General features: G+C 41.3%; 1 protein-coding gene across 1 annotated transcript; it reads left to right on the top strand.

Annotated features, from left to right (window-relative positions):
• Positions 1-6188: 6188 nt before the first annotated feature.
• Positions 6189-7882, top strand: LOC102421956 (bis(5'-adenosyl)-triphosphatase). Its single transcript, XM_006086240.3, has one exon. The coding sequence runs from the start codon at positions 6334-6336 to the stop codon at positions 6781-6783; it is 450 nt and encodes a 149-aa protein (XP_006086302.1). The 5' UTR covers positions 6189-6333; the 3' UTR covers positions 6784-7882.
• The last annotated feature ends 5621 nt before the right edge of the window (positions 7883-13503 follow it).

Raw genomic sequence — 13503 nt, 5'->3', positions numbered from 1 at the left:
TTGATTGCAACAAAAACACTTTAACCCAATTTCCAATCTAAGTCTGGTGCCAAAGGCAAGAATTTTGCTCCCTCTTAACGCCTACGTGGTAGGCTCCAGGCCCCCCATCATTACCCATTTCCACGATTAACTGGAATCTTAAAATATTGAAAATAAAACTATTCACTTAAGAACCAGTCGCTTTTCATTGATCCTTGAGGTGTGCCGAATTAGGGACTCCGATACAGATTCTGACCGCAAACAAACCCTCGCCTGGGGCCACTGTGCGCACGCGCGCGCCCACTGACACCGTCCGCGTCCCAGGTAGAGTAACAGGTGACCTCAAGAGCCGCCTTCCCTTAAAAGCCGGACCGACGCGTCTCTATGCCTCCAGCACGCGGAACACTCAGCGCACCCTGCAGTGCAGACCTGGGGAGTGTCCTGCGGACCCCCCGACCCCCGCGGAGCGCGCACGACACCCCCCGCTCGGCCCCGGCGCAGCGGGTGGCCAACACCTGGCCTCCGGAGCGGACGCTCCCCCGGCGGTCGGCCGCTCCAGCTCCGTGTCCCACACACATCACCCGGCCACCGGGGCGTGTCTCTTCGGCCCCAGGAACCTCGACGCCTGCAGCCCAGATCTCGGACCTTGGAGCTCGGGGACAGGTCTCCGACCGCCGCCGGCCCCGCCGAGAGGAGCGGGGCCACCCATGGAAACAAGGCAATTTGGGGCACAGTCGACACCAAGGGCCACTTCCCTGGAACCGAAATCACCCCCACCCGGCCGGGTCCTCCCAGCACCTCCATTCCCGGCCTCGGGCATCGCATCCTCCGCTGCGCCGGCATCTCCATCCCCCGTCTCCATCCCGCACCTCAGTCGGGCCTCCCGCGGTCCACCGGTCCACCGCCCACCCCAACTCGCCGTCGCGTACTCACCCGGCAACCTCGCTGCCTTTCACGCTCTCCTGCCCTCGCTGAGGGGGACACGACATAGCCCCGCGCGGCGGCCTTTATCCGGAGCCCGGGCGGGGTGGGGCGGGGCGGAGCGGGGCGGAGCCTGCGGCCTCGCCAGGTTCGCGCCCGACGCTAGGCTCCACCGCGCTCCCTGCGGGCGAGCGGCGCACCAGGCTGCGGAGAGCAAAGGTGAGGCGGCTGTGACCCCCGGCGCGTACACGATGCGTGGGACGAGGAGGGCCGCAGGGGTACTGCCAGAAAGTGTCGCGAGAGGTGGAGGGAATCGCGCGAGATGTGGCTCCTCCCTGCGGGCCGAGAGCCGGAGCGCGGGGCCGCTGGGCGTGCGGGTCGTAAGTGCGCGGTGCCCTCCGCCCTGAGCCCGCGGGCGGTGTGAGGCTGGAGGTCAGTAGGCGGCTGGGTTGCGGAAGAAGACCTCATAGCTGTAGGGCAGCCCTTGGCACTTCAGTTAGAGGAAGGAGGAAAGCCCAGCCCTCTCACTTAATACTTGGGAAGACAGGCCGCCTGCCCAGACACTCTGGCTAACCCTTACCCTACTGATGGGCCCCCAGGGGTGGTGCGGGAAGTCACGGGAGACGCAGGGTGCCACGCCCTTGGTGAAAAATAGGACGATAGGGCGCCAGCAGCTATGTCTATCCGGACTTCCACTTCTGGGTGCTGGGGAGAACGGATGCCATTGGCACTGGCAAGGATAAAGGGTTATCTCTAGGCTAGGGCTTGGCCCCCGCCCCCTTGCATTTATTTGGATCTAGGGGCTGCCAAAAAAGGTATCTCTAATAGAGGTAGAGGTGAGCTTGACAGGATTTAAAAGCTGCAAGGGAGGTTGGAGACTAGATATTTTTGTTCAAACAAGATGACATAAACGAAGTGAAAAGTTAAACGAATTTCCCACAGTCATGAAGCTGAGCAGTTATTTCTCTGGAAGACCTCAACTCCTTTGGGGTAATAATTGAGTATTCTAGGGCAAGGGTTTAGGTAACATTAGGTAATGTTTTTCAGTTTTGTTTTGTTTTTAATATGAGAGGAAGGGAGATATCAATTGGCTGCCTCCTGCATATTTCCTACCTGGGACTGAGCCTGCAACCCCGGCATGTGTCCTGACTGGGAATAGAAACAGAGACTTCTTGGTTCATGGGTCCACGCTCAACCACTGAGCCACACCTGCTGGGCATCAGTTTTGTTATTTCTTTAGACACTGAGAAAAAGAAAAACTGAAAGAGGAAAATTTTATAGCATCAATTATCCTATAGGTTCACAGCCTCACATATATATCAACAAGTTTATACCTTCTCAAATTTATAACACCTAAATAACTTCTGTTCTCTACGGAGAGGATGAAGAAAGCCAGGACTGCACCCCATTCTCTAGGATCTTGTCAGATGATTGGCTAATATAATAAACTAATAAAAATAGTAACTAGCATTTACTGAGCTCTTACTATGTTGTAGGCACAGGTGTAAAGTAAGCATTTTACAAGTATAATCCCATTTAGTCCTCAGAGCAACCTGATGAAGTAGATACTATAGTTTCCCTATTTGCAGAGGTAAAATGACTTACCAAAAGCCATACTACCAGCAAATAGAGAGCCAAAATTATAAAGTCTTGTCTTCACAGCCTGCACCTAAATAACTTACCTAAAATCAGAGTAATTTAAGTGACAGAACTGGATCCTAAAGAGTGATGTTTATGTACGTTGTACTTATAACTATTAACTATACTAGAAATTAAAACTGAGAAATTTAAAATTTATTTATTTTAAAATAACATTTTGTGTAAATATTTTTATAGAAAAATAACTTTTTCAAGATAACTTAAAAATCATAGAAAAGAATGATGTTGCTTCACATTTTCATAAATTTCTTTAATGTCTGGCTTAACAGAAAACCATTGGATTCTCAAATTTGCTTCTGCATTTAATCTATTACAATTTTAGTTTTGAAGTATATGAAGACAATCCAGCCTCACTCAACTATGTAGTTGGAGAAGGAGAGTAATTTTCATAGCCTTTTCAGGTAATTGTAGATATTCTTTTTAATAACTACACTAAAATTCAGCAAATGGTAGCTTCTTAAAAATTAGTTGCAATGTGAAATCTGAAAATATATCAATGAACTTTTTGTAGTACTCTAATACATTAAAATCCATTGGTCTACCTCGCACTTTAAATGGATCTTTTACCTATAAACTATTTATGACATGTGTTGGTGTCTTGGAAAATGCCAGTTCACTTGAGCTATGCAGTCTTCCAAATGTTACCAGATTTCATTATATATTTTTTAAAATTACCACCAATCTCAGAAAAATCTTTTAAGTATTGGAAAGCTGTCAAGTTCATAGCACAGCAAAGTTTTCCAAAATTCTACTCTTTTCTTGAAAAGGTCAGATTTTACCACTGGCAACAAATACTGTCCATTGTTTTCCTTGCAGTGACAAGCTCACTTTGTTTTTGTGGGGATTCAGAAGAGCCATCCCATGATGTGCCTTAAGTGGTATGTGGATTATTTTTGAGCTAAAGGCAAAGGAGATCTTGTGGGCTCAAGAGAAACTTCTTCCCCCACACCCTTCACTATCTGGAGGACTTTGAATGAGAAGCCTTGCCCATAATAAGAGATTAACAGGGATAACCTTTTTGGACCTACTTATATGGTAGGACAAACTACTAATTACTGAACATGTGCTCTCCCTGCAATGACCTTCTGAAGCCCCAAGGTGCCTTCCCTGATTCCTACCTCACATGTTTTATATATCCATTTTCCCTTTCTGTTTAAACCTCTCATGTATGTGGGGTTCCTATGCACATGAAAGTAAATTTTATTTTCTCTTGTCAATTTCTTCTTGTTGATTTGATTATTCAGCCAGCCAAAAGAGCCAGAGGAAGGAAAGGGGAATTTTTCCCTTCCCGTATTTTCAAGAAAAGTTCTGCCAAATACCTAACAATTGCAATAGCAAGTCAAATAAGAGTAGCTGGTTCAGTTACCAATTCAAATAATCAGTCAAGTGCTTTTTCCTCAAGAGACCAGCATACTTCAGAAGGTGGAAATGTTTTATGCATATTATTTTGTCATATAGAATATGAAAAAGCATGAACCTAGGGTTAATAAAATTAGTTTTTGCTGCTTGATGAAGAGTATTCTTAAGTGAAACTGGTACTGTTTTTTATTATGAATGCACAGCAGTGGACAATTTGTGACTGATAGTACAATTTGTTTCCACTGCCTTAATTCCTGCCTAAGGCGCCAGCAGTTTTACCCACCAGTACCTTTGTATCAACAGAGGGGGTGGGAAAGGCAAATCATGTCTTAGTTATTAAGGAATAGTTTGCGATCCCTGAAAAGGTTTCTACAACCTCACCCCCAGAGTCCATGGACCACCCTTTGAGAACTATAGCAATTAAATGTGCCCACCCTGGGGCTTGGGATATAAAAGTATTGAATAATACAATACCTACTCTGAAGGAGTTTACAGGAGAGGCAAACAGGTAAGCAAAGAAATATATCTTGTTGAATGCTATAACAAGCAGGGATCAATTACTCTTTGATTACAAAATAATCAAAGACCACCCTTGCCTCCAGAAATTTTCTTTCAGTGAGTCTTTGGTGGGATTCAGGAGTCTGCATTTTAAACAAGCACTACAGATGGTTTAGATGCAGGTAGAGTGAGATCCACACTTTGAGAAACATTGCCTTAACCAGTATAAATTTCAGGTTCCCAAGAAGGCCCAGTAGGTAGTATCAGAGATAATGTCTTATGGTATATCTCTCAAAAAACACTGCTTAGTTTCACTGGCTATTGTTTGCAGCTAAATAACAAATCTACCAGCAAAACCCTGGCCAGTGTGGTTTGGTTGGCTAATGGCTCCGTGCACTGAAGGGTGGTGGGTTTGATTCCTGGTCAGGGCACAAGCAGGAGGCAACCAATCGGTGTCTCTCAGCAAAGACTTAAAAGGTAAAATCTGAAATAAGCTCTACTTTTTCCCTTTCAATTCTCTAGTGCAGGGGGCCAGATAAATATTTTAGGCTCCTGTGGGTCTTAAGGTTTCTGTCATAGCTAATCAGTTCCCCTGTTGTGGCCAAAAGCAGCCAGAGACAATGAGTATGTTTTTTGAGAGATACCATAAGACATTATCCCATTAAAACTTTACTTACAGCCCTAACCGATTTGGCTCAGTGGATAGAGCGTTGGCCTGCGGACTGAAGGGTCCCAGGTTTGATTCCGGTCAAGGGCATATACCTTAGTTGCGGGCACATCCCCAGTAGGAGGTGTGCAGGAGGCAGCTGGTCGATGTTTCTCTTTCATCGATGTTTCTAACTCTCTATCCCTCTCCCTTCCTCTCTGTACAAAATCAATAAAATATATTTTAAAAAAAAAACTTTACTTACAAAAACAGGTTTAAATTTGGTCTCTGGTGGTAGTTTGCCGACTTCATGCTCCAGAGCAAAAATTAATGCTAATGGCCAATAAGTTGCCTAAATAGCAAAAGGAAGAATCTGAGGGTCAAATGGATTTCATATCCAAAGTTGGAATAATTTTAGGCATCAATTTGAATTCTCATTTCTTTCCAGAATAAACCATATTTCAATATTCTAAAAGTATGTGTTGAGTGCCTATCAAGGTACAAGGATACATAGTTTTTAGAGGCAGAAGTCCTCAGTCCCTGGTAGACACTTAGACATCCAGAGTTGAGAAAACTCATCTCTGATGCTCTGACTATAAAACAAGACCAGGGCTTTGGGCTGTGACAGGGCTTCTCAAACCCTAATAAATGTTTGAATATGCTAAGTAGATTCTTTAAAATGTAGATCTTTCAGATCCAACACTCAGACGTTCTGTATAATTAGAGAGGTCATGAATCTACATTTTGATCAAGAATATACAGGCTGGCTCTGGCTGGTGTGGCTCAGTTGGTTGGGCATCTTCCTGTGCACCAAAAGGTTGCTGGTTCGATTCCCAGTCAGGACACATGCCCGGGTTATGTGCTCGATCCCCAGTAGGGAGCATGCAGGAGGCAGCAGATTGATGTTTCACTCTCACATCAATGTTTCTCTCTCTCCCTCTCCCTCTCGCTCTCTAAAAATCAATTAAAAATTATTTTTAAAAAGTATACAGGCTGCGACAGAACTTGGCTGGAGATCCTGGCTAGAGAACCTGGCTAGGCTGCTGATCAACTGAACGCTGTCTCCGTGTCATTCCTTCTTCGCTGACTCCGTCCACACCTTTGGGAACCCCTGGACCTGCTGGGGTTGGACCCCAACAAACAGCTATCATCCAGAACCACGGGAAAGCTGGCTGAGTGGAAGTTCTACAACTAGAAGGAAAGAAAGAAGCGCATTGAGACTGAGTAGGAGGTGCAGAGGCGCAAAGAACAGAGATTCCAACCGAGAGAACATGTCATTCAGATTCGGCCAACATCTCATCAAGCCCTCTGTGGTGTTTCTCAGGACAGAACTGTCCTTCGCCCTCGTGAACAGGAAACCTGTGGTCCCAGGGCATGTCCTGGTGTGTCCCCTTCGGCCAGTGGAGCGCTTCCGAGACCTGCGTCCTGATGAAGTGGCTGATTTGTTTCAGGCCACCCAGAGGGTCGGCACGGTGGTGGAAAAGCATTTCCAGGGGACTTCTCTTACTTTTGCTATGCAGGATGGCCCCGAAGCCGGACAGACAGTGAAGCACGTTCACATCCATGTTCTGCCCAGGAAGGCTGGAGACTTTCACAGGAATGACAGCGTCTATGATGAGCTCCAGAAACATGACAGAGAGGAAGCGGACTCCCCAGCCCTGTGGAGATCGGAGGAGGAAATGGCAACAGAAGCCGCGGCGCTGCGGGCCTACTTTCAGTGATGCAGGCATGAAAAGCAACTCGAACAAATCCCAAGGCATAAGGAAATGGGCCTGTTCTCAGGACTCTGCAGCACTGGAAATGAAGCCAAGCAGACTTTATTACATCCTCCAATTCGGCAACCTTTTGCTCAGCATTTTATTACCCTGCGGAAGCCACCCGGTTATGTTTCAATCACGATGACTGACAGGCTAACTTCAACACCACGGCATCGGCAGCCCTTCTGCCCTCCTAAGTCTGCGCCCTCAGAACAGAGCCCTTTCTAAATTGTCCCTGGGCCTGGATGGAAATAAAATGGCAGTTAAGATATTAAAAAAAAAAATTAATACTATGGGACACGGGAAACCTGATAACAGTAAAAATTATGAAGGTGGAGCCCTGGTCAGTGTGGCTCAGTTGGTTAGGCTTTATCCCATGCATTGAAAGTTTGCTGGTTCAATTCCCAGGTTTCCAGCTGGATCCTGGGCGGGGGATTCTCTCTCATCATCGATGCTTCTATCTCTCTCTTCCTTTCCGTTCCTCTCTGAAATCAATAAAAATGTATTTTTTTTTAAAAAGTATACAGGCTGCTACTGTGAGGCAAGGTGCTTAAATCAGAAACACAGAAGACCTGAGCTATAATTTCAGCTATACCACTTACTTTGTTTATAAAATCAGAATGTTAGAACTAGAAGAAAACGTAGACATCCAGTGTGATATTCTATTCCATCCCAAAGTTGGTGGTTTTCATAAGTCCATAACCATTAATGAAAAGGCATTTTATTACTTTATTCGGTGCAACTGAATAGTTCCTGCCCTCAACTTGAATAATCTTAGATTTTTTTACTTTGAGGAAAGTAATTTATACTTTCCTAATGATTTCTCTGTCTTACTTCATTGAGGGCTGTTTGTTTTGAAAGCTGGTAACTTCAGTTAAATGGTACAGCAAGGTGGCTTTCCTCTAGCCCATGGAGGTTTCCATCAAGCCAAGTCCTCTTGGCAGCGGTGGTCAGACTGAGCAAATGTAAATGTAGCACATGCAACTGTAAAGTATAACACTTTCAGAAAAGAAAAAAAAAAAAAACCAAGAGCAAATCTTCAGGAACCTTGGGTGAACAAGGACATCTTAGAGACCTGGCAATCCTTAAAAAGGAAAACTGGTAAATAGGATTTCACCAAAATTTGAAAGTTTTGTTCTGTAAAAGACTGTTATGAAGATGAAAAGATGCCCTGGCCGGTGTGGCTCAGATGGTTGAGCATTGTCCCATGCACCAAGAAGTCGAGCCAAGTCATAGATTCCATCCCTGGTGCAGGATGTGCAGGAGGCAACGAGTGGATGTTTCTCTCTCCCTTTTCCCTTTCTCTAAAATCAATAAAAACACATTTTTTTTAAAAAAGATGAAAAGATAAGCTATAGACTGGGATAAAATATTTATAAACCACATATCCAACAAAGCAGTCGTATCTAGAAAACAAAGAATTCTTAAAATTCCACAATGAAAATACAAATAATGGACCCCTAGTTTGGTTTTAATACTCTTCTTCAATAAGAAGAACCAGGCCTTCTTGGAGAAATAACTGATTCTACAACTAGAACAGGAAATACACAAGATGAGTCTGGAGAATCTTGTAGTGCTAGAAAGGAAGGAAGGACTTAAAGAAAAAAGCCACACAATGAGGGGGCATGTCAAAAGGACACAACTGAAAGAGCTCCCAATGGCCAAATCAAGACAATATAAGTAACAAAATAAGGTAGTATTAGATCATAATACAAAGTATAAAATAAATGAGTCCATATTGATATAAATTATTGACTAAAATAAGTGAGAGAGATTAGACAAACCTCCCTTGCAGGGAAATTCCAAATAATTTATGTAGATAAACATTCACCAGGATGTGGAAGCTAACTCCCCCACTCCTTAAGTGTGGAACTGCATATGGTGACTTTTTTCCAAAGAGTACAGTATTGAAAAAGGGGGGGTGGGGAGAGCAGCTTTATAGTGGAGAAATCTAACAACACTACCTCAGCCAGGTGATTAAGGTTAGCATCAACAGCATAAGTTGTGTTGACAGTATATACATCTGTTATATGATGAGAAGGGCACTTACCTCTGTGGTCTTCCATAAACCCACAGCCCAAGTGTAATTATGAGAAAAACATCAGACAAATCCCAGTTGAGGGACATTCTACAAAATATCTGACCAGAACTCCTTAGGACTGTCAGAGTCATCAAAAATTAGAAAAGTCTAAGAAACTGTCACATCCAAGAGGCTTCTAAGGAGATGTGACGACTAAATGTAATGTGGTATCCTAAATGGATACCTAGAAGAGGAAAAGGATGTTAGGTAGAAACCAAGGAAATCTGAATATAGTATTGACTTTAGTTAATAAGAATGTATTGATATGGTCCATTAATTGTAACAAATCTACAAAACTAAAGTAAAAGTCTGTAGTATATCAACAATTTCTCTGTAAATCTAAATATTCTAAAATAAGTTTATTAAAATAAGTCCAGTTACAAAATGGGTAAAGACACACACAGGCATTTTATGGAACAGAATATACAGATGGCAAATAAACATATGAAAAGATGTTCAACATCATTAACCATTAAGGAAATGCAAATTAAACCACAATGAGATATCATTACACACCCATCAGAACGGCTTAAAAAAATAGTGACACCAAATAATGGCAAGGATGCAGAGAAATTCATACATTGCTGGTGAAAATGTAAAATGGTATAGCCACTCTAGAAAAGTTTGGTAGTTTCTTTAAAAATTAAACATGCAACTATCATATGACCCAGAATTACACTCCTGGGCATTTATCCCAAAGAAACAAAAACTATGTCCCACACAAACCTGTACATGAATATACATAAAAGCAGCTTTATTTATAAGAACCTCAAACTGGAAACAACCCAGGTGTCCTTCAACAGGTGAATGGTTAAACTGTGCTACATCCATATCTCAGACTACTCCTTGGCAATAAAAAAAAGTACTGATAGAGGAAACAACTTGGCTAAATCTCAAGAGAATTATGCCGAGTGGAAAAAAAGCCAATCTCTCTAATGTCAACATACTGTACCATTCTACTTACATAACATTCTTGAAATGACAAAATTTAGAAATGGAGAAGAGATTAGTGGTTACCAGGGGTTTTTAGTATGGTTGGAAAACAGAAGCAGGTGTGCCTATAAAAGGTCAAGAGGAGGAAAAAGTGTGATGATGGAATTGTTCTATATCTTGACTATATGAATGTCGATATCCTGATTGTGACATTGCAGCAAGATTTGCAATATATTACCCTTGAAGAAAACTGGGTAAAGGGTGAATGAAAGCTCTGCATTATTTCTTGAATCTGCATGTGACTTTATAATTATCTCAAAATAATTTTAAAAATACAGTAAATAGTCCCTTCTTGTCCACAGTTTCACATTCCATGGTCTCAAGTTACCAGTGGTCAACCAGTGTCTGAAAATATTAAATGGAAAATCTCAGAAATAAACAATTCCTAAGTATTCAACTCTGGGCCTTTCTGAGTAGCATGATGAAAACTTGCACTGTCCCATTCCTTCCCACCTTGGACATGTATCACCCCTTTGTCCAGCATAATCCACACTGTACGTACACTACACTAAGATACTTTGAGATAGAGACCACATTCATGTATGTTTTATGACAGCATATTGTTATAATTGTTCTATTTTATTATTAGTTGTTAATCTCTTACTATGCCTAATTTATAAATTAAACTTTGTATAGGTACGTATGCATAGGAAAAAACATAATATATCTAGGGTTCGGTATTACCTGCAGTTTCAGGCATCCGCTGAGGGTCTTAGGATGTATCTCCCCTCACATACGAGGGAGCTGTTGTACTCCCAGTTACATTTGAATTTCAGGAAAACAATCCTTTTTAGTCCCAGCATGTCCCATGCAATATTTAGAACACACGTATACTAAAAGATGATTTGTTGTTTTATCTGAAATTCAAATGTAAGTGGGAGTCCTATGTTTTATCTGGCAATACTACTCGTGGCATTAGGCTACCAAGATAAATTATATATTGCAAAATAAGGCAACATTTAAGGGGTGGCTGAGAGAAAATGTGCACTGATCCCAGAAACCCCTAAATCCTCACTCTCAGCAGCTGGCACCTCCTCTGCCTCATATTTCATTACAGCAGATGTGCTACTATTGCCCACTACAGGAGAAAAGCCACATAGAATATATATAAAACCCTCCTGTTTAAACACAGGATTGAAAACTATCCAGATAATATTCCCTTCCCAATTTCAAATTTAAAATAGCTATCCCACTCCAAGAAAGATGATAATTAAAACAGGGTGTGTTTTCTAGGAATAATTTTGAGTCTCTAGTAAAGTAACACTATAATAAATACAAGCAAGAACTACTAGACATCTGAGAAATCTCTTTAACATGATAAAGATGGAGATAAAAAAAGAAAGAAAAGAAAGGAGCCCTGGCCAGTGTGGTTCAGTTGGTTGAACATTGTCTGGTGCACGAAGTGTCACCGGTTCAATTTTCCATCAGGGCACATACCCAGGTTGCAGGTTCGATCCCAGTCAGGATGCCTATAGGAGGCAGCCGACTGAAGTTTCTCTCTTCATCTCTTTCAATATCAATTGAAACAAGTAAAGAAAGAAAGAGAGGGAGGGAGAGGGAGAGAGAAAGAGAGAGAGAGAGAGAAGAGAGAGAGAGAGAGAAAGAGAAAGAAGGAAGGAAGGAAGGAAGGAAGGAAGGAAGGAAGGACCAAAGCTATACCTTAGGAAATTTCAGAACAGAGGGGACAAAAATATCCTAAAAGCTTCCTGAGAGAAAAAATTGGATTTTATACAAAGGATCATGAAAACACATTTTCAAATATGCAAGATGTAAAAAAATTATGAGCCCTGCACCCTTTCCCAGGAAGCTACTAAAGAAGAAGCTCTATGAAAATGAGGAAATATAAACTAAGAGAAAGGCTACAGAAAAAAGGAAACCAAGTTTGAGTAGAAGACCCAGAAGGAAAGTATGCACCAGGAACATACCAGTTCCCCAGTCAGAAGGCTCTAGTTATGTCTGAGCTTCCTAAGAGAAGACTTTTAGACAAGTGGTGGATGGTTTGGGGTCAAATTAATCATAAGTACATAAGCAAACAAAATAAAAAGATAAATTATTAATTCCAGGGAAAACAAGTTGTTCAGGAAACTTAAAGTCATCAGTTTACTACATGACTGAGCTCTGGTTATTTCCATAGTCAACAAAATTACCATATACCTAGATTGAAAGTCGAGGGGATAAGGACTGAGATGTGTGTATGTTAGGGGCAGAGAAGTAAACCTAAACTTTCCTCTATAACAGAAAATCAGTAAAAATAACCTAAGATTCATAAATCAAGAAAAAGCTGGAGATAAATTGAAAAATATGGAGATAAATTTTTTAAAACTCAATTGAAAGTGGTTTCTTTTGCAGAATAAAAAATGGGAGTGGGAACAGGAAAATGCTCCTTTTCACAGAATTGACTTTAAAATCATAACTTTCATAGAATTATTTGATTTTTTTAAACTCAGCTTTTTAGAAAGATGAAAAAGAAAAAAAAATCCACTCATCAACTATCCATCCCCAGAAAAACATTTTTTTAAATGCCAATTTAATCTATATTCTTAAACTTAAAAAAGAAAAATCTGCACAGTCTGGCAAGTGTGGCTCAGTTAGTTGAGCACTGTCCAGAACACCAGAAGATGGTGAGTTTGCTTCCCAGTCACAGCAAATACCCAGGTTTCGGGTTCAATCCCCGGGTAGGGGTAGGGACATTGCAGGAGGCAACCAGTCAATATTTCTCCCTCCCTCTTCAAAAATAAATAATTTAAAAATCCAATAATTTTTAAAAATTATTTTTAAAAAATCTGCATATCTTTAATAGTATTACATCAACCAACTAAAGAAGTACTTTTAAAACCCTATTTTAAAAAGCATTTCAAAGAATTCACACCAAAAATGTACAGAGAAGCATAACACATCCCTCAGATATTTCATTAGGGCTTATTTGTCTAATACTCATATTGGTGTTTATAATTAGAACAATAGTGGCTTATTATAAAGAAGACATAGTTGTGTTTAACATGCCAAGGCTAGATAACTTTATTCAAGATTTTGACAAAAATTATCTTCAAAGTAATATAAATTTAGACACTTTATAAAAGTCCAGATGTGAAATTTCAAGAAAATTTTGAATTCAGTCTAGAGTCAATACTAAGTCAAAAATTGAACCAAATCCACAAATCATAAATACTACTTTCCTTCAAAAGTTCATTATATTTTCTGAAACAGGTTACCAATTTAGTTTTCCTTTCTGTGATATTGGTATTTGGAATCAATTTAATAAGGTTTAAATCTTTAAGTTCTAAGTTTGTACTTATCCTGAATATTTTGCTATAATTAAAAATACAAATCCAGAAGTGCTATCCCTTCCTTACAGAAGAATTCCAATCAATAAATGTAGAATGAGAGAAATAGAAAATCACCATTAGACCACCACAGTAGTAACTGACAACACAAGCAAGATTCACAATGGATACCAAAATGAGTGGGCAAAGGTTTAAGCAGAAACAGGACATTTGCATAGTCTCAAAGTATCTTCAGCAAATATTTAGTCACTACAAAAGAAAGTAATTTTCAGTAGAGAATCCTAACAGACACCACCTTGGGTAGTGATTAAGGTTAACAACACCAGA

This window comes from Myotis lucifugus, unplaced genomic scaffold (genome assembly GCF_000147115.1).
Source record: "Myotis lucifugus unplaced genomic scaffold, Myoluc2.0 scaffold_26, whole genome shotgun sequence".
Classification (NCBI taxonomy): Eukaryota; Metazoa; Chordata; class Mammalia; order Chiroptera; family Vespertilionidae; genus Myotis; species Myotis lucifugus.
Note: the sequence above shows the minus strand (reverse complement) of the source record. Positions and strands in the feature narration are given on the sequence as shown.

What these genes read in the sequence shown, in the direction of transcription:
- LOC102421956 (XM_006086240.3), top strand. Translation starts at nt 6,334, where the DNA reads ATGTCATTCAGATTCGGCCAACATCTCATCAAGCCCTCTGTGGTGTTT.